This window comes from Xenopus tropicalis, chromosome 6 (genome assembly GCF_000004195.4).
Source record: "Xenopus tropicalis strain Nigerian chromosome 6, UCB_Xtro_10.0, whole genome shotgun sequence".
NCBI classification, from domain to species: Eukaryota; Metazoa; Chordata; class Amphibia; order Anura; family Pipidae; genus Xenopus; species Xenopus tropicalis.
In genome coordinates, this window is record NC_030682.2 from 121,011,118 (window position 1) to 121,037,297 (window position 26,180).

At 43.2% G+C, this 26,180-nt stretch overlaps 1 protein-coding gene across 1 annotated transcript; it reads right to left on the reverse strand.

The window, feature by feature from the left end:
- Nucleotides 1–331: 331 nt before the first annotated feature.
- Nucleotides 332–22,681, reverse strand: sbspon (somatomedin B and thrombospondin type 1 domain containing). Its single transcript, XM_002937072.5, has 5 exons — nucleotides 22,161–22,681; nucleotides 9,620–9,814; nucleotides 7,321–7,411; nucleotides 5,031–5,207; nucleotides 332–2,113 (listed from the first exon to the last, which is right to left on the reverse strand). The coding sequence occupies exons 1-5, from the start codon at nucleotides 22,393–22,395 to the stop codon at nucleotides 2,002–2,004; spliced, it is 810 nt and encodes a 269-aa protein (XP_002937118.2). The 5' UTR covers nucleotides 22,396–22,681; the 3' UTR covers nucleotides 332–2,001.
- Nucleotides 22,682–26,180: the final 3,499 nt, after the last annotated feature.

Sequence of the window (26,180 nt, forward strand, 5' to 3'; positions counted from 1 at the left end):
CTTCAGGATCAAAGCCTTGACTGAACAAGTCTGCAGGGTGGCAACTTGCCCCTCCATTCATTCCTTCACTAGATTCTATAAGTTGCCTACTTGTACATAGTTCTTGTTACTTGTTTTTTCGGTGGGTGGGGCCTTGATGTGGGGTAGATGCGCCATTGCTAGTGTAAGTCAGCCTTTGAATAGATTTTTGGAAATTCCGGAAAAGTATTTTTTTTCATTAATTTATTTATGAAGATTCTAGATAACTGTTTCTAAGGCTCACTTTGATTGAAAAAAAAAAAAAAGAAACAAGTTCTTGGCAGTTGTAAAAGATTACAGAGTAAGTCTGTTATGACAGAGTGGGATTATTTTATTCCTTATACATTTGTAGTATAATTGTGCTCCACATTTTGAATAAAAGACAAACACTCCGTCTGACACAAAATACAGTTTATGATATAATATGCTTTCCCATTTATAACATGTTTTCATATCACTGAGAAGCTGAAGTTATATGTGCAACCAACAAATAATACAAAAAAGGAAAAACTTATATGTGGATCTAGGTGCATCAAGGGGGAGATACTTCAGAAGTTTCCCATTTTCACACCCTGTCCCTAGCCCTAATCAGTCTTTTGTGCTGTTGTTTTGTAGCACTATGGGGAAAAAGTAGTGCAGGTGTGGGATCCGTCATCCAGAAAGCTGTTATCCAGAAAGCTCCAAGTTACAGGACGGCCATCTCCAATTTTAAGCAAATCATTTTAATTTTTTAAAAATGATTTCATTTTTAACTGTAATAATAAAACAGTACATTGTACTTGATCCCAACTAAGATATAAATAATCCCTATTGGATGCAAAACAAGCCTATTGGGTTTAATGTTTAAATCATTTTTTTTTAGTTTGGTGATTCAGATTATGGAAAGACCCCTGCAAAACCCCAGGTTCCAAGTATTCTGGATAACAGATCTACCTTTCCAAATATTATTTAATGAGTACATTCTGCTAGACTCCCATGACTGAAAGAAGGTACAATATATATTTCTTTATGTGAACAAAAAAGGGGACTAGATATTCTAGTCCAGTAAAATATTCTTTTTTCCCATATAAAAATGCCCATGTTATTAGCGTCGCTTTGCGAAAAAATTAATCAAAAAACTAAAATGCACTTTATACAGAAGGTTTAGAGACTTGGAGGCTTATTTATCAATTTTTCAAAGAGGGAAAGAATTCTCTTTCTTTCTGCACTCGTGTTTTGAGTGGAAACCAAAGTCACATTGTTCCATTATTTTTCAATGAGGCTGTAAATCTTGAATGTTCTAATCCAGGGGTCCCCAACCGCCGGGCTGCAGACCGGTGCCGGGCCGTGGACTGCTTGGCACTGGGCCGCCGCCGTTCCCCTGGAGCCCAATGCGGCGCACTCAAAGCGGTGAAAAATCAACGCGCATCACACTTAAAGCCTCGAACGAACGCGCCGTAAGCAGGAATGCGCAAGTGAACGCCACGCGCACATTAAGGCGCAAATAAATGTAAGACCGTTCCTGCAATTCACGCTGTGCGCACCCCCCCTCCCCCCCTCCGGTCCATGGAAATTTTTTTCTCCTTGCAACCGGTCCTTGGAGAAAAAAAGGTTGGGGACCTCTGTTCTAATCAACTTGGGAAAAATAAAGTTGCTTGAAATTTTCATATACTTCCCGTTAACCTCTAAAAAAAACCATGTCTGCTTTATAGTTGCAAGTTTTCCTTTATATGGTTTAAATTTTTTTCTTTAATAAAACATGAAATGGGAGAATGCAGTGACTGGCAAACACCTTTCTCCTAATCTTACGCTTCTCTGCCCTTTTATTGAAACCGACTAACGGGGTTTGTGCCGCACCACTAATCGGCGGGTCCATAATTCATTGCGGCTTGTCAGTGTCAGTGACCTCCAGTGCTTGATTAGTTTGCCATGAATTCAGTTCAGGCTACAATACTGCCCCTCCAGGATTATGTACATCATGTTGGTGTGATATTTTTTGGAGTATCATGTAAATATGAAACTATGGACCAACGGACATGAACAGCTCTCAACTTCTTTCAACTTCTTCCAGGTTCCTTGACATTGAGGATTTCCCACTGCCTCCCAGTGAAGAAGTCTGTTTATATGGACGAGCAGAGACAGAATTAGACACAAGACACATAACACCAAGCAATTGTGTAATATTTTCACTATTGAATCAGCTACTAGGTTGTCTTTTACAGGCATGTCAACCCACCGTATTTGTCGGGAGTCCCCCCTGATTTAAGCCCCCCTCTCACTCGGTCACCCACAGTAACAAGTCGGTCACATGCTGTCAGTAATTTGCACCCAAAACCTAATTTACCCGCATAGAACTGTCACCCAAAGGTCTAATATTGCACTATTGGACTGAACCAATGGAGCACAGTAGGGGGCTAAGATACACCCAGATACACCCCTTCAGATCCAGGTGGGCAACCCTGCTAATAATCAGGCTTGGAATCATTTTAAGAACTAAACTTATTAGGCAGAGTAACATAGTAGCAGCTACTTGTCACTGCTACTAAAACGAAATCGCCTGCGCAGCGTGTGCCATCCCACCCGCATTTTCGCTGGTGGGATGGTAGTTCGGGGACATTAGTCGCCCGTGACAAGGGAGATTTGTTGCGGGCAACTAATCTCCCCATGTGCCAGAGCCCTAAACGCCAGAAAATCCCCTGCCATAGACAATACTGGGAATTGCCTTTGCTAAAACACACATAGAGACAATTATCAATAAATTATCAACAGTCTTTTTCTTGTAGCCGTGAAAAGCAGCTGCTACTATCAGCTCTGTGTGTCTTCACCCTTAAGGGCTGTGGCAGACTAGATGGCATACGCAGTGCTGCGATTTCCCCGAAATCACGTAAGTTTCCTCTCAAGTTTCCAAGGGAGATTTGTTGCAGACAACTAGTCTCTTCATCTGCCACAGCGCTAAAGAGGTGGTTGACATTTACCTTAACTTAAGCATACTATAGAATGTCCTATTCCTAGCAACTTTGAAATTGGTCTTTATTTTTTTTTTGTATATATATAGTTTTCAAATAATTTTCCTTTAACCTCTACATCTTTCCAGCTGTGAAATGGCAGGTCACTGACGCTTTTATTGACAATTTTATTATTATTGTTACTTTTTATTACTTATCTTTCTATTCAGTCCCTCTCCATTTAATATTCCAGTTTTGGTTTTAAACCACTTCCTGGTTGCTAAGGTGAACAAAACCCTAGCAACCAGATAGCTGGAGATCTGCTGAACAAAAAGTTAAATAACTGAAAAACCACAAAACAAATAAAGAACAATTGCAAATTGTCTCAGAATATCACTGGCTACATTATACTAAAAGTTCATTTAAAAGGTTAACAACCCCTTTAAGGGGAAGGGGTCTTTGAAGGCTTTAAAAACTGGGTTTGTTTGTCTTGAAACATTTGAGGATATCTGAATTATCCTCACCCCTCCAACTATTCAACTGACAAAAGCCCACCCTAATAATGTAACAAAGCAATGGATGCGATTTGATTGGATGGCTGAAGGTACCAAAACCCTTTCCCTTGTGGTAGCAGCTCATTCAATATATACATTTATGATATAAGTTGATGGTTTTATCTATGCCCCAGGGCATTGATCCAGTCTCATTGATCAGCAGAAAAATATGTTGTGTTGGGGTCAGAAAGGATTTATTTTACCCCTCTGAGATCCAGTTTTCTTTATATGAAAACCAGCAGATTAATGGAAGCAGGATCTAAGTGAGGTTGCACTGGGACTGGAGACACCTCCGACAGGTCTGTATCTTTAATACAGTAACTTATTTCTTTTATTAATGAGCTGTGTGTGCTGCAGGTGTCCTGAGCCCGGAGATATTTCCCTATAATGTGCAATCCAAACTGAATGATGTCCTTATTAAAGGAATCTGTGACTGTTTTTCCAAGGGCTGTTTATTTTATTCCCCCTTTGTGCAGCAAGCTAAAGGGGTTTGGCTCTTTCTGCCACCATAGTAACCACCCAGCCCTCAGGGAATCCTGCACTAAATCACTCAGTGATAAGGTGATTTATATCACAAGTCCCATTTCACAAACTCACAATTTATTACCCCCTCAAGAGAACAATGATTTCACAGACTGCTGCTTGGGGCAGAATAGATAGAAATCAATATTGTGGCACTACAGGTTATATTCTGATATATGTTTATTTTGGCAAAGGCACAAGGAATCTGCTATAAATATGACTGCATATATGTATTCAGTATCAGGGCTTTGCACATCATTTATTCGGAATGTTTAATAAATGGTATAATAATGTATTGGCCTTATTAGTTCTAAACAGTATTAATATTGCTGCAACTGGCAGGCAAAGTCACCTTTGTAAAAGTATTTATTTTACTAACAGACCATCTAATTGCATAATACTAATTTGTTCTTTCATGACAGTTAGCTAAACCTGGGTGCATATGGGTGAATCTGTGCATTAGACCCGATAGCTTGTTGGTTCATTTTGCCCTGGTCAATGGCCCATGAATCCATTTTTCTGATGATTTTATACATGAACCAATGTGATAATGTATCGATTGATTTCCAAATAGGTCGTTTGTGCTCATTTTGGTTAAAGAATTGCCAGACAGTATCTATACCTGCGGAGTATCAATCCTTACTGTTAGATTCAAGTCTTCAGTAAGTTCATGGCAAAAGAACAGGTCTTTGCCCTCCCAATAGCTGCTGCAGCAATATGTCGCTGAAAATCAGACATCTTTCAGGTCTGTAATTCTCATTGGGCAGGGACTGTATCCCCACGTGGCCAATGATCAGATCAGCCCAATATGGCCCAGTAGTGGATGGCCAAATCTAACAGAGATCCACTTGTTGGGTGACTTTACTAAATAAGGGCATCTTGAGGTGTATGACCAGTTTAAAGTCCATAACAAAGTCAGAACTTGGTACACCCCAGGGGGGCTTAAGTGGCTTATTTTATCATCATAATTTTCAAAGACAAACCATATAGAGTAAGCAAATTGCCTTCTCACCCATTAGCATTCCGGCCATCTCCATAGCACCGGTGGTTCCTCATATTCATGGCCGGATGCTGACACGCCACACATACCGTGTATCCTTCCCGCAAATACTGCATCCAGCGGGCATGAGGGCGACTTTCTATCAGGCAATCCTGAGACAGCGATTTCACCTGAAACTCCACGCAGTACCTGCAGCAAATGACGCAAGGCAGAATAATGGCACGTATTACTTGGCATGTCTCTATCAGCTATTATATTGTCTGCAACGCTAGGTATTCATTTTACCAACAATGCCATGCTGTAAAGGGATGTGTTATGGCAGGATTTTTTATTCTACTTGCCACTGCTACAAGTCCTCTTGGTGATAGGCATCAGCCCAACAGTCGCATGGTTCAACATGGGCATATTGGGATTTCTAATTATGTTTTCCATGGACAAAGGGGAATTGCTAACTGTAACAGTCTATAGGAAATACAAATGCTTAAAGGAGAAGGAAAGTTACATTACCTGCACCTAACATTTGGCACCCCAGTTGCCCAAGCTGCACGATGGCAGAAGAAGGAAGAGGTACCCCGGCTGGTGAGTTTTTTCTGCTAACAGGAACACCGGCCCAGAGTATCAGGTAAGTGAATGCAATCACTAGGGGGTGCCTAACATTTTGCCACCCCCAACGATCAAGACTTTCCTTTTCTTTTAAAGAACAAAGAAAGTGAAAATCACTGAGGGATACTATTTGTCCGGCACCTCCTGATGATTACAGTCACTGACCTTGTTCCCTAAGTTGTTGCGGCCACCATGGTTGTCCACTTTCTAATGGCCATTCTGGCTGTCTGGGGCCATAGGCCTGTGCAGTAGAGTGAAAATCCCACAATTTACTTGCAGACAGCCAAAAGCAGCTTTAGGAATCAATCAAAGATGGCGGCACAGCATTGTTTGGACAATGCCCTGAGATGGACAAATAGACACCACTCAACTGATTTTTACTTTTTTAAGTACATTAGAAAAATGGCTGAAAAAAAAATTAGGAAACATGTATCAAACATGTATTATAATATTTCAGCAAATAATAGTACAGGTATCAGACCCCTCATCCGGAAACCCATTATCCAGAAAGTTCAGAATTACTGAAAGGTCATCTCCCATAAACTCCATTTTATTGAAATAATTCACATTTTTAAAAATAATTTCCTGTAATAATAAAACAGCACCTGTAATTGATCCCAACTAAAATATAATAAATCCCTACTGGAGGTAAAACAATCCTATTGGGTTTAATTACTGTTTAAATATTTTTTTCAGTAGACTAAAGGAAGGAGATCCAAATAACAGAAAGATCCCTTATCCGGAAAACCCCAGGTCCTGAGCATTCTGGATAACAGGTCCCATACCTGTACTATACTTTTGCAGTATTATGAACAACTTACAGGGAAACTCCATCCACAAACACAACTCAAGCTTTTTAAAAGTAAATATAAGAACCTTTCGATAATTCTAATGTAATAATATGGTTTGGAACAGTTCCCTAAGCCCAAACCCCTGTTCTGCTGATCTGGCTGACTACTTTGAGACTCAAATAAAATGTAACAATAGTCAACTGTCCTCAGCCTGCCTTCAGCCAGCATCCCCCCAGTCCCACAATCCCCTGCACATGTGGTGTCAATAAGGAAAGGAACATCACAGTGCAATGCAATGTGGGTTATGTAGTTCCTGCATGCTGTCTGTAAGCTGTAGAGGAGTTGTTAAAATTTGTAACATCAATGTTTTTGTCCCTCCCTCCCTGCCAGGATTTCAAATGATGCAGAAAGAGAAGAACTGTTTTGCAGCTGGATTTCAGCATATAAAAATGGTATCTATTCATACTTTTTGAAGGAACAGATTACAGTATATTAGGGGTTTCTGTGTTGTGTGGGCTCTCCAACAGATTTTGGTTCGGAAGCTGAAGTTCCCCTTTAACAAGCTCAATCATAATGCTTTCTATTATATAGATCATATTTCTTTCTTGCTGTTTTTAAGTCACAGTCCTGCAAATCCTGTCTCTAATGAATGAGAAGCATGGAGCCTTTTGGTTCTGGCTAGGCTTCAGGAGCCGCACAAAAGAACAGCTTCAGCTGCTGAATTTTCAACTTTAGATGCATTTTTGTTTCCTCCTGCTGAGAATCCCCTGGTAACAAGATTGAGATGTTAAGCAGAAATGTTTGTGCCAGGTTTTAGCATTGGAAAACATTGGGAGTGCATCTCAGGCCACCCAGTAAGCACCAGTTATAATGACAAAATTCGTTTACACTTGTATGAAATATAATACCCTGCATCTTCCTTTTCAGTAGCCCAGTTAGGAGACAAGGCCCGTCGTCTTCTCGATTTGTTGTATTCAAAGGTCGTGATGAAAGCCGTCACTGAAAAAGAGGGACTCTGTTTATTATTCGCAGCAGAAAAAGACACGTTTTCCACCTAAGGCTAAGAACCCACTGAGCGAGTTAGTTGCCTGCGATAGATCTCTGCTACTGCGGGCGACTAACCATTCCAAAAAGGCTTTCCACTGGCAACAATAGAAGTCTCCGGTGGAAAGCCCTTTGCATCGCTTAATTTTCCTGCAGGAGCAAACATTGCACGACTTCAGATTACCGTACCGGTGACTCCTATTGTTGGTGGTAGAAAGCCTTTTTGGAGCGGTTTGTCGCCCGCGATAGCAGAGATCTGTCGCAGATGACTAACTCGCTCCGTGGGTTCTTACCCTAATGGTAGATCTCACCTAGTGCAGAATGTTATTTAACCATAACTGCTCCTGTACTCAGGCACTAAGAAAACAATATGAGTAGTTCTAACTCAGTTAACAGAAACAAGAGAAAAGAGGGAAACGAGGGTAACATCAATGTCATAACCAATTCAGATCAGATTAGTCAACTGGGTACAATGGTTCCAACCACAGAGCCAAGCAGTTACCTTATTAGTCCTTATTCTGTGAGCTGGTTCCGAGACCAACCTTTCGCTCAACTGATGTTCCTTATTCTCAATTATTTAAAAATAATTTTATTTAGGTTTCAACTATTAACTCTAAGGGTTGAGAGATGGTGAAAGAATGGTAGGAAAAAGGTTAAGGCAGTTCCACTCTCTGTAGAAATAGACCATGAACATCTATACATTCTCTTCCAACCACTCCATCTGGCCCAGGTTTCAATTCACTTGTAACCTATTAAATACACAGTCGAGTCCTCTTTTTCCTACTACTAATTTCTAAAAATAACTTCCATTAGTAGTTTTTTTACATAAGGTAATCCTGGTTCAACTTTGCAGTTTGTCTTTGTAACATCCTAACTTAGTCTGCTATGTCCCTAATTCCAAATACACTTTGTAAATGCATAATTAATGTTGATGCATAGGGAGTCAGTGATCACAGGCACCTTACAGAAAATATACTGCAGTGTTGCAAGGACTTGCATTCCAACCTACTATAATTCACCTTGATTTTACTAAGGGCGGCAAACTTGTAGATCATCTGTGTAACTGGACGCATTGTGCTCATCCTCTCTAGTATTAATCCCCCTTATGCTTTGGTTGTTATAGATGACAATACAGGTATGGGACCTGTTATTATTTTCTCATAATCACAGAACCTAATGTTCTAGATCAGGGATCCCCAACCTTTCTTACTCGTGAACCACATTCAAATGTAAAAAGACTTGGAGAGCAACACAAGCATCATAAAAGTTCATGGAGGAGCCAAATAAGGGCTAAGATTGGCTATTAGGGGCCTCTATGCACCCTATCAGCTTACAGGGGGCTTTATTTGGTACTAAATCTTGTTTTTAGTCGATTGAAACTTGCCACCAAGTCAGGAATTCAAAAATAACTACCTGGTTTGGGGGCACTGAGAGCAACATCCATGGGGTTGGTGGGCAACATGTTGCCCCTGAGCCACTGGTTGGGGATCACTGTTCTAGATAATAGATAGATAGATAGATAGATAGATAGATAGATAGATAGATAGATAGAGAGATAGACAGATGATAGATAGATAGATGATAGATAATAGATAGATAGATAGATAGATAGATAGATAGATAGATGATAGATCAGGGCTGGAACTAGGGGTAGGCAGAAGAGGCAGCTGCCTAGGGCGCAATGATTAGGGAGCGCCAGGCAGAAGCCTCTGCTGCCTACCACTAGTTCCCCTACTTTGCCATTGCCCCCGCCGCTAATGACAAGTGGCGGGGGCAATGACCCACGGCATCGCACCCCCCCCCCGAACTGCGCATGCGCGCCAACGGAGGGGGCGGGGCGGGCCAGGTGGCCGACCGGGTTGCCTAGGGCGGCCGGACGGCTTGGCCCGCCACTGTGATAGATAGATAGATAGATAGATAGATGATCGATAGATAGATAGATAGATAGATAGATAGATAGATAATAGATAGATAGATAGATGATAGATAGATGATAGATGGATAGATAGATAGATAGATAGATAGATGATAGATGGATAGATAGATAGATGATAGATAGATAGATAGATAGATAGATAGATAGATAGATAGATAGATAGATAGATGATAGATAGATATATTGATAAAGACAGATAAAGGGAAGCGGTACCATATATACAGTACCATGTGACTGTGCACATTCTGTGCCCTGGGATGTAAAGTACTCAAGACATCCAGCCTTTTCTTCCAGAGCAGGACAGGGATCTCCTCCATTTTCTGGCTCCTGTACCACTTGCCTTCTACGCACCCGTAATGCTGGCGTGCAGGGATCAGCACAGCCACTCCAATGACTCCATTCACCCACAATACAGGCACGAGCTATTAAAAAAAAGCATATTCCTTGTAAATTGTATATTTTTATTTATAGAAAAAAACAGATCTTGACACTTGACAATATCCATATGGATTAATAGCTTTTACTAAAACTTAACTTTCCATACACATTCATATCTTAAGCTGGCCATACACGCACCGATAATATCGTGCAAAACCTCGTTTCGTACGATATTCGATGCGTGTATGGCAAGTCAGCGAGTCGACCGATATCGCAGGAGGCTGCTGATTTTGGTCGACTCGCCGATCGGCCAGGTTAGAAAATTTTGATCGGGCGCCATAAAAGGCGCCTGATCAAAATCTGCCTTCAGGGCTGAATCGACAGAAGGAGGTAGAAATCCTATTGTTTCTACCTCCTTATCTGCTGTTTCAGCCCTGATCGGTTAGTGGCTGATTGCGCACGAAAGATCGCAAATCGCCATGTGTGTGGCCACCTTAATAATACTGGTTGTGCACATAATACATCCAGTCAATTTAGCATTACATTGCTTCATCAGTACAAATCAACCCCATAATCTAATCTTAATCTGTTCAGACTTGACATGGTAATATGGCCAACTGCTAAATTACTTTATTGGTGCATTTGGCTCTCTGCCTGTGTGGCCAGTAGATATGATTATTAGACAATAAGGGTGACTGGCTGGATTGGCCTGTGTGGGGGTGACTGTAACATAGTAACATACATAGTAACATAGTAAGTTGGGTTGAAAAAAGACATACGTCCATCAAGTTCAACCATAATGCCTATACCTAACCTGCCTAACTACAAGTTGATCCAGAGGAAGGCAAAAAACCCCATCTGAAGCCTCTCTAATTTGCCTCAGAGGGGAAAAAATTCCTTCCTGACTCCAAGATGGCAATCGGACCAGTCCCTGTATCAACTTGTACTAAGAGCTATCTCCCATAACCCTGTATTCCCTCACTTGCTAAGAATCCATCCAGCCCCTTCTTAAAGCTATATAATGTATCAGCCAGTACGACTGATTCGGGGAGGGAATTCCACAACTTCACAGCTCTCACTGTAAAAAATCCTTTCCGAATATTTAAATGGAACCTCCCTTCTTCTAAACGGAGTGGGTGCCCTCGTGTCCGTTGGAAGGACCTACTGGTAAATAAAACATTAGAGAGGTTATTATATGATCCCCTTATATATTTATACATAGTTATCATGTCACCTCTTAAGCGCCTCTTCTCCAGTGTAAACAGACCCAACTTGGCCAGTCTTTCTTCATAACCGAGACTTTCCATACCCTTTACCAGCTTAGTTGCCCTTCTCTGGACCCTCTCTAGCTCAATAATGTCCCGTTTGAGCACTGGAGACCAAAACTGAACAGCATATTCTAGATGGGGCCTTACCAGTGCTCTGTAAAGGGGAAGAATAACCCCCTCCTCCCGTGAATCTATACCCCTTTTAATACAGCTCAGAACCTTGTTTGCCCTTGCAGCTGCTGCCTGGCATTGCTTGCTACAGCCAAGTTTATTATCTACAAGGACTCCAAGATCCTTCTCCATTATGGATTTGCCTAGTGCAGTCCCATTAAGGTTATACGGGGCTTGCATATTTTACATCCCAGGTGCATGACCTTACATTTATCCACATTAAATCTCATCTGCCACTTAGCTGCCCAGATTGCCAGTTGGTCAAGATCCTGCTGCAGGGATGTCACATCCTGGATAGAATTGACTGGTCTGCAGAGTTTTGTGTCATCTGCAAACACTGATACATTACTCATAATACCCTCCCCTAAGTCATTTATGAACAAATTAAACAAAAGTGGACCCAGTACAGAACCCTGAGGGACCCCACTGAGAACCTTACTCCAAGTAGAGAATGTGCCATTAACAACCACCCTCTGTACCCGATCCTGTAGCCAGTTTTCTATCCATGTGCAAACGACTTCACTAAGACCAATAGACCTTAGCTTAGAAAGCAGTCGTTTGTGGGGAACGGTATCAAATGCTTTGGCAAAATCCAAATAGATTATATCTACTGCATCCCCCACTGTCCAGCTTCTTACTAACCTCATCATAAAAAGCAATTAAATTGGTCTGACATGACCTGTCCTTCATAAAGCCATGCTGATTACTGCTCATAATGCCATTCTCCACTACATAATTTTGAATGTGATCCCTTAACAAGCCTTCAAATAACTTGCCCACCACGGATGTCAAACTTACAGGCCTATAATTGCCAGGCTGAGATCTTATTCCCTTTTTAAATATGGGAGTGACATTCGCCTTCTTCCAATCACTAGGTACCATACCTGATGAAAGAGAGTCTGAGAATATCAGAAACAAGGGCCACTGCAATTCTGCCCCTAGCTCTCTCAGTACCCGAGGGTGTATTCCATCTGGCCCAGGTGCCTTGTTTACATTTATCGTGTGTAACCCTTTAAGCACCATATCCTGTGCCAACCACTGTGTAGTTGGAGCTGAGGCAACAGTGAAGCTATTGGGTGAGACTTGGCCCACTGGCTCCTCTACTGTATACACAGAAGAAAAGAACTGGTTAAGCACATCTGCCTTTTCTGTATCCGCTGTAACCATATTGTTATTATAACTCAATGGGGCCACACCCTCAACCTGCATCTTTTTACTATTAATATACTTAAAAAACTTTTTGGGGTTAGTCTTGGCCTCGGCCGCGATGCGCTCCTCATTTTCTATCTTTGCCTTCCGGATTGCTGTTTTACAACACTTGTTATAGTGTTTATATTCATTAAACGCAGCTACTGTCCCCTCTGACTTATATTTCTTAAAAGCTTTCCTTTTTTTCCCTATTAACTTCTTTACCTCAGAGTTAAGCCACATGGGGTGATTCTTAACACTTCTACTTTTTCTTATTAATGGAATGAATTGAGAACAGTAATGATTTAATATCATTTTAAATGACAACCATTTCTGCTCTGTATTTTTATCAGAAAACATAATGCCCCAATCTATGCCCTGAAGCGCTGCCCTTAAGGAGCTAAAATTTGCCTTCCTAAAATTCAGTGTCTTTGTTGCCCCCGTGTAAATTTGTTTCCTGCACCAAACATCAAATGAAATAACATTATGGTCACTATTACCCAGGGGTTCAACCACTTGCACATTTGCTATACGTTCTGGGTCATTAGAGATCACTAGATCTAGTATAGCATTGTTCCTGGTTGGCTCCTCAACAACCTGTGACATAAAGTTGTCGTGCAGCAAGTTTATAAACTTGTTCCCATTTACTGTCCTGGCAGTACTATTGCCCCAGTCAATATCAGGGTAATTAAAATCCCCCATTATTATCACTTGCCCCAAACTAGCAGCCTTTTCTATTTGCAACAGGAGCTGGGCCTCCTCCTCTTCGCTTACATTAGGGGGTCTATAGCATACCCCTACAATTAGCTTGGTAGATTCTTTACTATCTGTGAGAAGCTCAACCCATAAGGATTCAGCTCCCTCTGTTAACCCCATCACTTCCTCCTTAATATTTGCTTTTAAGTCGTGCTTAATGAACAGACACACTCCTCCTCCTTTTCTATTGCCCCTGTCCCTCCGAAACAATGTATACCCCCAATATTAACAGCCCAGTCATGAGACTCATTCAACCAAGTTTCAGCAACACCAATCACATCATATTTCCGCTCCAACGCCAGTACCTCCAGCTCTCCCATTTTACCAGTCAGACTCCTTGCATTGGTAAACATACATTTAATACTGGTTCCGGCGGTGAGAATGACGTGTAAACAACTTATGGGCCTCCCTGCCATTATCAGTATCCGAAGCAAGTCTCCTCCCCCAATTTTCCTTACTATGCCCACTACCTCATCTATCCTGTCTACCACAGAATTTCCCGCTGCACCCTCCCCCCCCACTCCTAGTTTAAAATCTCCTCCAACCCTCTAGCCATCTTTTCCCCCAAAGCAGCTGCCCCATCATCATTGAGGTGCAGCCCATCCCTGGCAAAGAGCTTGTAGCCGATTGAGAAATCAGCCCAGTTCTGGAGAAACCCAAAGCCCTCCTCCCTGCACCAATCTCTCAGCCACGCATTAATCTCCCTGAGCTCCCGCTGCCTTCTTAATGTTGCTCGTGGCACAGGTAATATCTCTGAGAAAATTACCTTGGAAGTCCTCGCCCTCAACTTTGCACCTAGCTTTTTAAAATCGTTCTTGAGGACTTCCCCCCCTCCTCTAACTTTGTCATTGGTACCTATGTGTACCAAGACCGCCGGGTCTTCCCCAGCCCCTCCCAACAATCTGTCCACTCGTTCCACCACATGCCGAACCCTAGCACCAGGCAAGCAACACACAGTTCGGCATGTAGGGTCTTTGCGACAAATTACCCTATCCACCTTTCTAATAATTGAATCCCCTACAACTATAACCTGCCTTCCCTTCCTAGCACTACTCCCCCCACCTGTATTAGAGGTGCCGGCTCCCAGGGTGCTCTGAGAGTCAGCCTGCTCCATACACGCCAGCTCAGAGCTGCCTTCCCCAGCATCTTCACCTAACGCGGCAAATCTGTTGGTTTGTACAAGCTTTGAACCAGCCCCCCTACCCTTGTGCCCCCTACTGCCCCTCTTAACTGTTACAAATTTGTCTCCCTCATTAACCTCCACTGTCCCTTCTCCCCCCCCCACTACACCGGCCCCCTGCCAGTGGTTGCTCAGTGAGCCTCCTGTTCTCCCCCATGTTTGCAGCTGCCCTCAGTGCTGCCAGTTCCCCCCTTAGATTCTGCACCTCAGATTCCAAGAGGAAAACCCACCTGCATCTCTCACAAGTAAATGCTGCATGGAACTGCTGCTCCAGGACCACATACATGCGACAAGATGCACACTGAGTAACACCAGCAATCATACTGCAACTCATATTGCAACTGGGTACTTACAGTCTCCCGAGTGCAATCCCTTGTATAGTGCCTTTTAAGTTTCAAACGCCTTTTTTGTTTAAACGCCTGCTATACACTTAAATTTACATGCAACACTTTAGATTACATGCAAAACTCGCTAGCAGCTCCCAAACTCGCTGTGCAGTCAGAAACTTATTGAGGTTCAAACCAAACAGCCAAATGTCTGTTGAGAATTTACCAGATTTACTCCACCCCCTTAATTAGTATGCTCAATCAGCCAGGTAGCACTTACAAGTCACACAGCAGTTAGTTAATTGCACTTACTTTCTCCTTTCAACCAGCACTCCCAGCATGCACAGTAAACCCCAAACGCCTTTTTTGTTTTAAACGCCTGCTATACACTTAAATTTACATGCAACACTTTAGATTACATGCAAAACTCGCTAGCAGCTCCCAAACTCGCTGTGCAGTCAGAAACTTATTGAGGTTCAAACCAAACAGCCAAATGTCTGTTGAGAATTTACCAGATTTACTCCACCCCCTTAATTAGTATGCTCAATCAGCCAGGTAGCACTTACAAGTCACACAGCAGTTAGTTAATTGCACTTACTTTCTCCTTTCAACCAGCACTCCCAGCATGCACAGTAAACCCCAAACGCCTTTTTTGTTTTAAACGCCTGCTATACACTTAAATTTACATGCAACACTTTAGATTACTGTAAGACTAGTGCTGTTCTAACAGCTATAAAAAGTGTCATTAACTACTGCAAAATGTAGTGATCATAAAGTGAACCACAGCAATAATAGAGTGGGGGTCCATATAAAATAAAGTAACCATGTCTGCACAGGTTGCAGATACAAGAACAAGAGTGCTAGTGAGGGCCAAGTCACCTATGGAACCTCTCTACTGGTGCAGCATGTTCACTATGTAAAATATATATATATTTATATATACGTTTTTTTCAGATACATGGTGCCCAATCAGAGAAAGACAAAACAAAACTTTTGTGCAGAGAGTTCCCTTTTGGGAATCCAACTCAAGCAGTATTAATCACTGTATGCTGTACTGTTTCACTGCAAATGAAAGTAAAATAGAATATTCTCTCCCAGAATCAGTGATACTTGCAGATATATTAGGTAGCTTCAAAAGGGGGGGTGATTGGCTTTTTAGCAAGTGAGGGAATACAGGGGTATGGGAGATAGCTCTCAGTACAAGTGAGGGAATACAGGGGTATGGGAGATAGCTCTCAGTACAATTGAGGGAATACAGGGGTATGGGAGATAGCTCTCAGTACAAGTGAGGGAATACAGGGGTAGGGGAGATAGCTCTCAGTACAAGTGAGGGAATACAGGGGTAGGGGAGATAGCTCTCAGTACAAGTGAGGGAATACAGGGGTAGGGGGGATAGCTCTCAGTACAAGTGAGGGAATACAGGGGTATGGGAGATAGCTCTCAGTACAAGTGAGGGAATACAGGGTTATGGGGGATAGCTCTCAGTACAAGTGAGGGAATACGGGGTTATGGGGGATAGCTCTTAGTACAAGTGAGGGAATACAGGGTTATGGGGGATAGCTCTCAGTACAAGTGAGGGAATACAGGGTTATGGGAGATAGCTCTCAGTACAAGTGAGGGAATACAGGGGTATGGGGGATAGCTCTCAGTACAAGTGAGGGAATACAGGGGTATGGGGGATAGCTCTCAGTACAGTACAAGCACCAATGTCAGCGCTTTTCTAGGCACCATCCCCTCATGTTATTCTGTTTGTACTCAGTGAAAGGAGTTTAAAGGGAAGTTTTCTCAACTCGTCAGGCTGAAAATCCTCAAACAACTTCCAAAAAAAGCCTCATCTCATCCACTGCCAAAATTCTTTTCTTTGTCATTTTCCTGCGCTGTCTGAGCAAACAGTGGGCAGTGGGACTCATTTGTACCATTATTAGATATGTAGGAGGTGCACACACACCATGGAACAGAACCTCTTGCCCCTGTCCGTGCCCTGTAGGAGGCACTCTGCTACAGAACCCATGTCAGCGTATGGATGATGATTATACTCACTGTATAGTAAGCATCTTTGGCTTGTCTGAGAGCGCCTGGTGTGTGGCCCCGCGCCCTTATATATACACTGACACCTCCATTTTACATTCCAGCATTTTAGGGTTTCCCTAGTTTTAAATATCCCACCAATTCTAGTTTATTTCAATGGGTCCAAAATGTGGAAAAACAGAAAATGTAATTATTATGTGTATTTAGTTTCAGTTCTGAAGGACTCAAGCAAGAAATAACTCCACATTATAGCTCCAGGTTTCTTTGGAAATCTTTCTACAATTCCCTTTTTAACATACATAAAGTGCCACTTCTGCCGTAAGCCAAGGTGGGAATCTTGCCCCAAGTGGCGCTCAGCTTTAAGGACTAAGCCACACAGTATATCTATTATATATCTATTATATCTCTAATGTTGTATCTATAATATGGCATTATATCCATATATCCAGCACTGTACAACACTACAGAACATGTTGCTTTAAAAATCAGGGGTAATAGCAAAGGCACACGTAAGGCAACTATCTTATAAGTAAATCCCTAACTTGGGCCTAAAAGCAAATACCAGAAATCCACCTGCGCTTATCTGTCAAAAGTAAACTCCTTCCTTATGTACTAACCCTCCAGCCCCCCTGGCTCTGTATCACATGCTTTGAGGTGGCCATACATATTCACATTTTCAGACCTGCCCACACGACAAGGCAAACGATATCCAAGGTTTTGCAATATTGGTCACCTTGTCAACACACCATACATGCACCAAATATCATACAAAACCTTGTTTTGTACAATAATATCAGGTCATTTAGGGCAGAATGAAATAGGAGGTAGGATAAGGGATTTAAGATTAAAGCTGGCCATACCCACACTGGCATAGTGGTACATCGTTTCATACGATTTTTGGACCGTGTGTGGACTCCATAGGCGGAAGGTGACTTTATTGTTTGGGGAGGCTGAAGATCAGCCATACTAAAATAGACAGACCAAAAGCTAATGTGAGATTCGCTGCTGGCGTAGATATGAACCCCCCAACTACCTCTTTTGGTTCCTACTGACTTCCTGGGATATTGTGCAAAAGTGCTTTTTTTCACCCTAAAATGTTAAGTATTCATACATGCACTTCTGTGAGGGGTTCTTAATCCATTTGTGTTTGGGATCAGTTAGCTTAAATGAGTTTTAATTAGTTATATAGCGAAAAAGGCAGTGGGTACTGACATCCCAGGCACATTATATACAGTCAAATGCTGTCTATATTTACATAACCAGCACATTATATGCAGTGGGTACTGATGGCAGATATTCAGGCCCTGGCAGTATAACACTGGCGCAGATACACAACATTGCTTTGTTTCCCAGCTATGCAGGCTCATGAGGGCTCCACCGTAACTAACTAGAAATGAACAAAACAGTGACAAAAGTAAAAAAAGTAAGTGTAAAAACAACAACAAATATAGAAAAGCACAATTAGTTTTTTCAGGGGATAGATTTCATTTCAGCAAGTGACTCAGCCTATAGAACATATACAGTATAGTACCTGTGGGAGTGGGATGACACAGTATAGTACCTGTGGGAGTGGGATGATACAGTGTAGTACCTGTGGGAGTGGGATGATACAGTGTAGTACCTGTGGGAGTGGGATGATACAGTGTAGTACCTGTGGGAGTGGGATGATACAGTGTAGTACCTGTGGGAGTGGGATGATACAGTGTAGTACCTGTGGGAGTGGGATGATACAGTGTAGTACCTGTGGGAGTGGGATGATACAGTATAGTACCTGTGGGAGTGGGATGATACAGTATAGTACCTGTGGGAGTGGGATGACACAGTATAGTACCTGTGGGAGTGGGATGATACAGTGTAGTACCTGTGGGAGTGGGATGATACAGTATAGTACCTGTGGGAGTGGGATGATACAGTGTAGTACCTGTGGGAGTGGGATGATACAGTATAGTACCTGTGGGAGTGGGATGATACAGTGTAGTACCTGTGGGAGTGGATGATACAGTATAGTACCTGTGGGAGTGGGATGATACAGTATAGTACCTGTGGGAGTGGGATGATACAGTATAGTACCTGTGGGAGTGGGATGATACAGTATAGTACCTGTGGGAGTGGGATGATACAGTATAGTACCTGTGGGAGTGGGATGATACAGTATGTACCTGTGGGAGTGGAGGATGATACAGTAAGTACCTGTGGGAGTGGGATGATACAGTATAGTACCTGGGGAGTGGATGATACAGTAAAGTACCTGTGGGAGTGGGGATGATACAGTATAGTACCTGTGGGAGTGGGATGATACAGTATAGTACCTGTGGGAGTGGGATGATACAGTATAGTACCTGTGGGAGTGGGATGATACAGTATAGTACCTGTGGGAGTGGGATGATACAGTATAGTACCTGTGGGAGTGGGATGTGCTCTGATTGGTGAAGCCACAAGAAAGATCCAATAAGAGCATAGCTGATTACAGCAGAACCGGAGCTTGCAGGAAGGAGGAATGCAACAAGATTTCCTGATGTTAAAGGTTCCAGGACAGTGCAGAAACGGAGTGAGTTTTTTTAAGGTGCCAAGCAGGTTTGGGGAGGCTTAGCCTCCTCTAGCCTTACTGAAAATCCGCCTATGGTGGAGTCCAAATTTTTGCCCCAATATTTTTCTTACCATGGCGATTGGTCATTTAGTTGATCGGCCAGGTTAGAAAATTTCGTCGGATAACGATAAAATCTTCACGTGTATTGTGTATCAGACAATATCCTTGGGAGGCCTGCAATGGGAGTTACTTTGGTATGATTGGTGTCGGACAACTATTCATCGGAAGAAGACTAAAATCTGAAGGTGTATGGGGATCTTACAGGAGAGAAAAAGTCTAAATCACTGGGGGGGGGGGGATACCAAATGTTGGGCACTCCCCACTGATTGTAATCACCAGGGCCGCCATCAGGGGGGCACAGGGGGGACAGTCATCCCGGGCCCGGACGTTTCTAACTTTAAAGGGGGCCCGGCCGTGCTAGAGTTTTCTTAGCTCGGGCCCCCTTTAATCGAGTCCGGGCCCTGTCACTACTGGCGTCCGCCGCTATGTCCCGCTGCTTTCCGCTCTATCTGCGCTTAAATAAGGTTGCGCCCCGTGCGTAGTGACGTCACACGCACGGGGCGCAACCTTTATAAAAGTGCAGATGCTGCAGACAGCAGCAGGACATAGCGGTGGACATCAAGGAAGCCGGGGGAAGCAGCAGGGGGACCGGAGGAAGCAGCAGGGGGACTGGTGAGGAACTGAAGGATGCTTGGGGGAGCTGAAGGATCTTTGGGGGGGGGCCTGGAGGAAGCAGGAAGACACTGGGGGGGGGAACTGGAGGATGATGGGGGAGCTGAAGGATCATTGGGGGGGGCTGGAGGAAGCAGGAGGACACTGGGGGGGACTGGAGGATGATGGGGGAGCTGAAGGATCTTTGGGGGGGGCTGGAGGAAGCAGGAGGACACTGGGGGGGGAACTGGAGGATGATGGGGGAGCTGAAGGATCTTTGGGGGGGCTGGAGGAAGCAGGAGGACACTGGATGGGGGAACTGGAGGATGCTTGGAGGGGCCCTGGAGAAAGCAGCAGTATGCTTGGGGGGGCCTGGAGGAAGCAGAAGGACACGGGGGGGAACTGGAGGATGCTTGGGGGGCCTGGAGGAAGCAGGAGGACACTGGGGGGGGGGAACTGGAGGATGCTTGGGGGGGCCCTGGAAAAAGCAGCCGTATGCTTGGGGGGCCCTGGAGGATGCTGGGGGGGAGCCGAAGGACACGGGAGGAAGCAGTAAGCAGCGGGGAGCGGGCCATAGTATGAGTAATTTGGGGGGGGGGGCCTGGCTACCAATGTTTTAGGGGGGCCCCTGGCTACCAATGTTTTAGGGGGGCCTTGGCTACCAATGTCTGTGTGTACTTTGTATTGATGGGAGGGGTTACTGGGGGAGGGGCCATTGGGGGCGTGGGAGGGCCTAGAAAATTTAGTTGTGAGGGGCCCCGTGATTTCTGATGGCGGCCCTGGTAATCACTTACATGATACACCCAGCTCCTCTTAGCAGAAAACTGCAGCACGGTGCTCCATGAAAAGTACACTGGCCTGGGGTATCAGGGAAGCCATTATAATCACTAAGGGGTGCCTAACATTTTGTACCCCCCAGTCATTTAGACTTTCCTTCAAAAATAATAATGACGCTTTGCAGTGTTGTTTAGTTACTGAGGTCACAGGGCAGCACTTTCAGTTGCAGAATAGAAACGTTAATAGTTAAAAAAAAACTAGAAAATACACAATGAAGAGAAAATGTTGCTTAGGTGCATTTATAATCAGAAATAGAAGTAGGACATCAAGCATTCCGAACTTCCAGGGTCTGTTAAAACTTGGTTTTTATTTCAACACATTAAAACAAACAAGCGCCTGACGCGTTTCGTGCGTTAGTGCACTTAATCATAGGATCTATGATCAAATGGCTGTGAGCACCCGGACCACTTTATGATATCGGTGAGCATACTGTTTTCCTGCTTTCATTCAAACTAAGAGGGACAGAGGAACTGTGAATTTTGATGATGGGGAGGAATAAGGCCTGGCTCCCAGTCAGCATTGACCAAACTGAACTGTTGCCACAAAGTAGAGTTGTCACAAAAGTCACTGTAGGCTGTAGCCTTAAGGATTGCTTTTCACACAAACAGCCCAGCAGAATGCAGTGTTCTCCCACATCTGCCAGACCCAAACTTTTTGATCAGACTGCCACATGCTGAAATGCCATTTATCTCCCCAGAAGACACTCTTCCATTGCTCCGCTGTGCAACGGCAGTGACCTCCCCACCACTCCAGCTGATACCTGGCAATGCATGTGGTGATGGTAGGTTTGTTTGTCCATAACCACCTATAATAATCCACCCATAATAACCCACCCATAAAAATCCACCAATAATAACCCAACCAATAATAACCAACCCTAGATATAGGGTGCTGCCATTGCTTCCCGGGCCAATGTAGAACTTAGCAGTGAAAGTTCCAGCTTTTGGAATACACAATAGACAGAGTGTCCTGATTATTTTGGCCATATAGTGTATGAGATGGTTATAAACACAAGGGGAATTCTAGCAGCAGAGGCAGAACATATTATAAATCACTAAAGCATATTACACATGTTCTGTATCAGGGCAGGACTGTAGGACACAGGGTTAGTCACTGGCCAAGCTTGTACACCAGAAACAATACAAATTAGTCACTTCCTTTAATACTAAAGCCAAACATGAGCCTCCCAGTTAAGGAAATTAGAGGAAATAAGCAAATTGTTCTATCACTTCCTGTATTACTATTGATACTATTGATAAATCTAATTATAGGGGGACTGACAGGCATCATACAATGAATGGGCTGAGTAAGGAGCTAATGTACAGTATGGGCAGTGATAATGATACAGAGGCAGTAGATAGTGGCTAGCCCTGTGTGTGCCCTGTGTGCCCTCCCTACCTGGGCATGCCTGGGAGTAGTCAAAGCAGCAGTCGCCAGTGAGCCCGCACGCCTGGTCGCAGAAGCAGGTGCCATAGAGCCGATCCAGCCTCCAGCCCTGGGAGGTGCAGTTCATGTCTCTGCCCCGGCAGCACTTTGCAGCTTCCATGCACCCCCCTTCAGCCGAGCGGATCAGCACAGCGAGTCCCAATAGCAGGGTCCAAACGCAGGGGCTTCTGTCGCTCCTCACTTCCATTCCTGCCGCAAATAGGAGCCGTGCAGCCGCAACCAACACGACACACAGGTGCCACCAGTGCCAGGGGATTCCGATGTCACAGCTGCATCCTGCGCTGCGCTTCCTCTCCTGCTACAGAGCGCAATCCTGTGCGCAATCCCTCACTAGGCGCAGCTCTAACGTCTCCTGCCGGCCAGAAAGCGCAAGGGAACTTTGCCTCTACCAGCTACGGTCTGTACTGTGTCCCACAGGCAGCGCTTTATCGCTCACATGTCAGGGAGGAGAGAAAGAAGAGGTGCGGCAACTTGTAACGGTAGGAATGTGCGCCTGTGCGCTTTGTATGTAAATACCGGGCGCAGCAGCTGCGGGTTAAATTATGCTCCCCCCTTAATAATCTGTCTTGTGAACATTTGTCCTAATACAGCCCTATCTATTAGATATAGGGAACGAGTACTGTAACTAAGTCCTACCTATCCCGCTCATGGATGCAGAAAATAAGGGGCAGATTTATCAAAATAGGAGAATAGGGCTTTAAGAAAAAAAATCACACACTTTCTATTAATTACTATGGGGTTTTTAGAAGCTTATCCAACTTTTACCCATTGATAAATACCTTTCTAAAAATTCCATATAAGTAAATAGAAAGTGGGCGAGTTTTTATGTATTAAACTTTAATTTCACATTTTGATAAATCTACTGCTTTAAGAGTTCACCACAGTGCTCACCCTATTTAAAATAGATTATAAGGGGGAATTTAATATAAGGTTTGTAGATTGTAAGCTCTTTTGGGCAGCGCTCTTTTCACCTCTTGTATTGGTTATTGATTGCTTTATATGTTACTCTGTATGTCCAATGTATGAAACCCACTTATTGTACAGCGCTGCGGAATATGTTGGCCCTTTATAAATAAATGTTAATAATAATAATTGGTCTGGTTACTGTAGCAACCCATTAGCAAGTATTGTTTACTGTTCATCTGTCTGAAAACCAACATTCAGCTCTGAATATGCATCTTGTATGTTCCTAGGTGCATATTCAGAGTTGAATGCTGGTTTGGTACATTATAATGCAATGTTATATTGTTCCTAGTTTGTATTGTGCTGTATGGAGAAGGCCGGGTTTGTGGAATAATAATGATCCTTTCCAGTGAGCCATGTCCGTACATACACAGTGCAGTGTATATGAGATGTGCAAGCCTTTTCCTGCTGCCGGAGGGGAGGCTAAATACTCCTTTCCCAAAACTGATATTACGTAAACAAAAGGCAAAATTGCTTGCATTGCTGGTATTTTTTCAGTTATGACTTTTATTGCATTCCCTTGCTCTTGCCTGGAGGAATTTGCTATTGGATTTAGATGTCAGGGCTTTCGTTCTTAATCTGCTTTGCTCATTTGAATGGCACATTTTTTTTTTTTTTAAAAACTTTGAAATTAAAAGGGTTAAAAAATGCACAAATCCAGCAAAGATTTTCATTTGGTATGTTCATTACATTGTGCACTAAAGCTGGTTCTTTTTTCCACTTTTTCCTCTCCCCACCAAGGGGCCCATCCGATTCTGGCACCTACTCTTTAACTGGCCAAGCAATTACATTGCACTTAGGTGTCTATAACTCTTTTTTTGGATGCTTCCAGCCCCCCTTTGCTACATATACACATACCAGCAGCACTGCAGGGCACCCTGTTGTGCAGCCCAATAGCCAGCAACCCTGGCCAACCCCACAGTGATTTAGTATGGTTTTTAAGTGGAATAAAAAATGACTACACTGTCTACCTTTTTTATTTTGGTCATGCTAGTTATCTAGTGCCCTGCTGAATAGATACTTTTTGAAAGAAATCACCATTAAATGCCTGTAGTATTGACCTGCCCAAATGATGTTTGGTGTCTGTGCACAGGAAGACTGCAAGGTGACATGCAGAGATGAAACAGAAATGAAACCCACTTAGTAAGGCTTTGCCCAGGTACAACCCAGGCACACAGGGCTATATCAAACATTTTGTTGCCCATGGATGGGGGAATTGTGTTCCAGCACCCACTGCAATCATATGAAAGGTTCTTTTTGCTCAGAAATGAGCTCCTATTCCAATCAATTGTTGTTGCCCAAGGTCCAGTGGGAATAAGGGACATATGGGATTATATACAAAGATCTCAGGCATAAGTGGAAGAGCACTAAGGGGCACAACACAGAAGGCATTTCTTCCAGGGGTGTAGGAGGCATAGGGCTGCCCTGTCCTTACTGCCTGATACAGCAGGAAAAGGGGGCAGAAGGGCAATGCCTAAGTGTCTCTAGCCTCCCATCTCTTATCCAGTTCTGTCAAACATGGCAAAACTTCATTCATGGCAGGGCCTGCAGGCCTCTGCAATCTAAAGCAGAGCAAAGAGACCTGCAGCAATACATTTAGACTGGAAGGCAGAGAATAAAGCACAAAAAAATGTTGAATTGTGCCTGTTCTTTTTACTTTTCATCCTGCCTTCTGGTTTGTAAATGGCCCTAATATTTTATCAAGAAGGGACATTGTTTTATTTGATTACAAAGTGCCTCCAGAGTTTGGTAGTTTATTGAAGTCTGCCCATTATCCATACAGTATATTATGTTGCTCCCCAATAAACACCAGTCAGTTTTCTTGTCTCCTACTTGGTTTTTTTTTAAGAGATGAATGACTGAGTTTTCCACGTACAAGCCACTGCATCCTCCCACCCATATAAACTAAAAAAGCAGATTATGGAGAGGTTAAAGATATGAATCTGATGTGGCACCCACAGAGATGCTTGGTACAATGCACATTAAAAACTCATGGTTGTGCCATCTTTCTTGGTGTGGCATTAAAATGACTGTATCCCTTTTCCATATCTCAAGTTCTGCAGGAATTCCAGCCTACTGACTTACATACCTGTACATCTGTTCATATTTTGCTTATTACCCTGTTTATATTTCTGATGACACATTCCCATTCAAGTATTTTACTCCCAGGAGTACCGTCCAAGAGCAGCTTGAAAACAGTAAATAAAGGAGGGCGAGAGCCACGTATTTCTAAGCACGTTGGAAATTGGCTCACCCATTACTCAATAAGGCATTTCAACCCAACAGTGAAGAACAACTTGTGTGGCACAAGCATTCCATTTGAACAATTATATCACCATTTCCCTTTAATAAGGGACAGCATTCCTACAGTAAGGACTTTGATCAAATTTCTATAATGTAATTTCATATCTTAATAGGTTGTGGGCGAAAACCAAAAGTCGTTCTGCATTATAAAATAGAAAACAAGTATTTCCAGAAGTGAGGTGCCAATCTTTCTGGCTGTGGAAGTAAAGTTGTTCCTGGCAATGAAAATAGGATCATTTTGTCACTCAACTCCTGGGGTAGCCATGTCACACTACATCTAGTGTCCCCGTCTTTGTGTAGACTGCATGTTCTCACTGCCATGTTCTTTTCTTACTTCATATTCATAGTTGCTGAGCACCTCCCTAGTGGGAGACCAAAATATTCTGCTAGTAGAGACACTGAGGCAGGACAACTCAACATGTTTTTCTTTTCATGGAACAGGTAATGATGGGATTCATAGACCTTTTCTACTGAGGGTGATGGAAGCACCCTATGTGAGTAGCTATGTGCCATTGGCAAGCCTTTGCTCTTTATTGCAGGACACTTTAAATTCTAAGGGGGAAGGCCCAACTGATTCCTCTGCGCCTCTTCATCAAACTAATGTGACTAGTAGAAGTGACATTTCATATGTTTTAAACTTTTTTTTTTTTTTTTTTCAAATCACTTTTTTGCAAACGATTCATTATGAAAGTGAATCAAAATGGA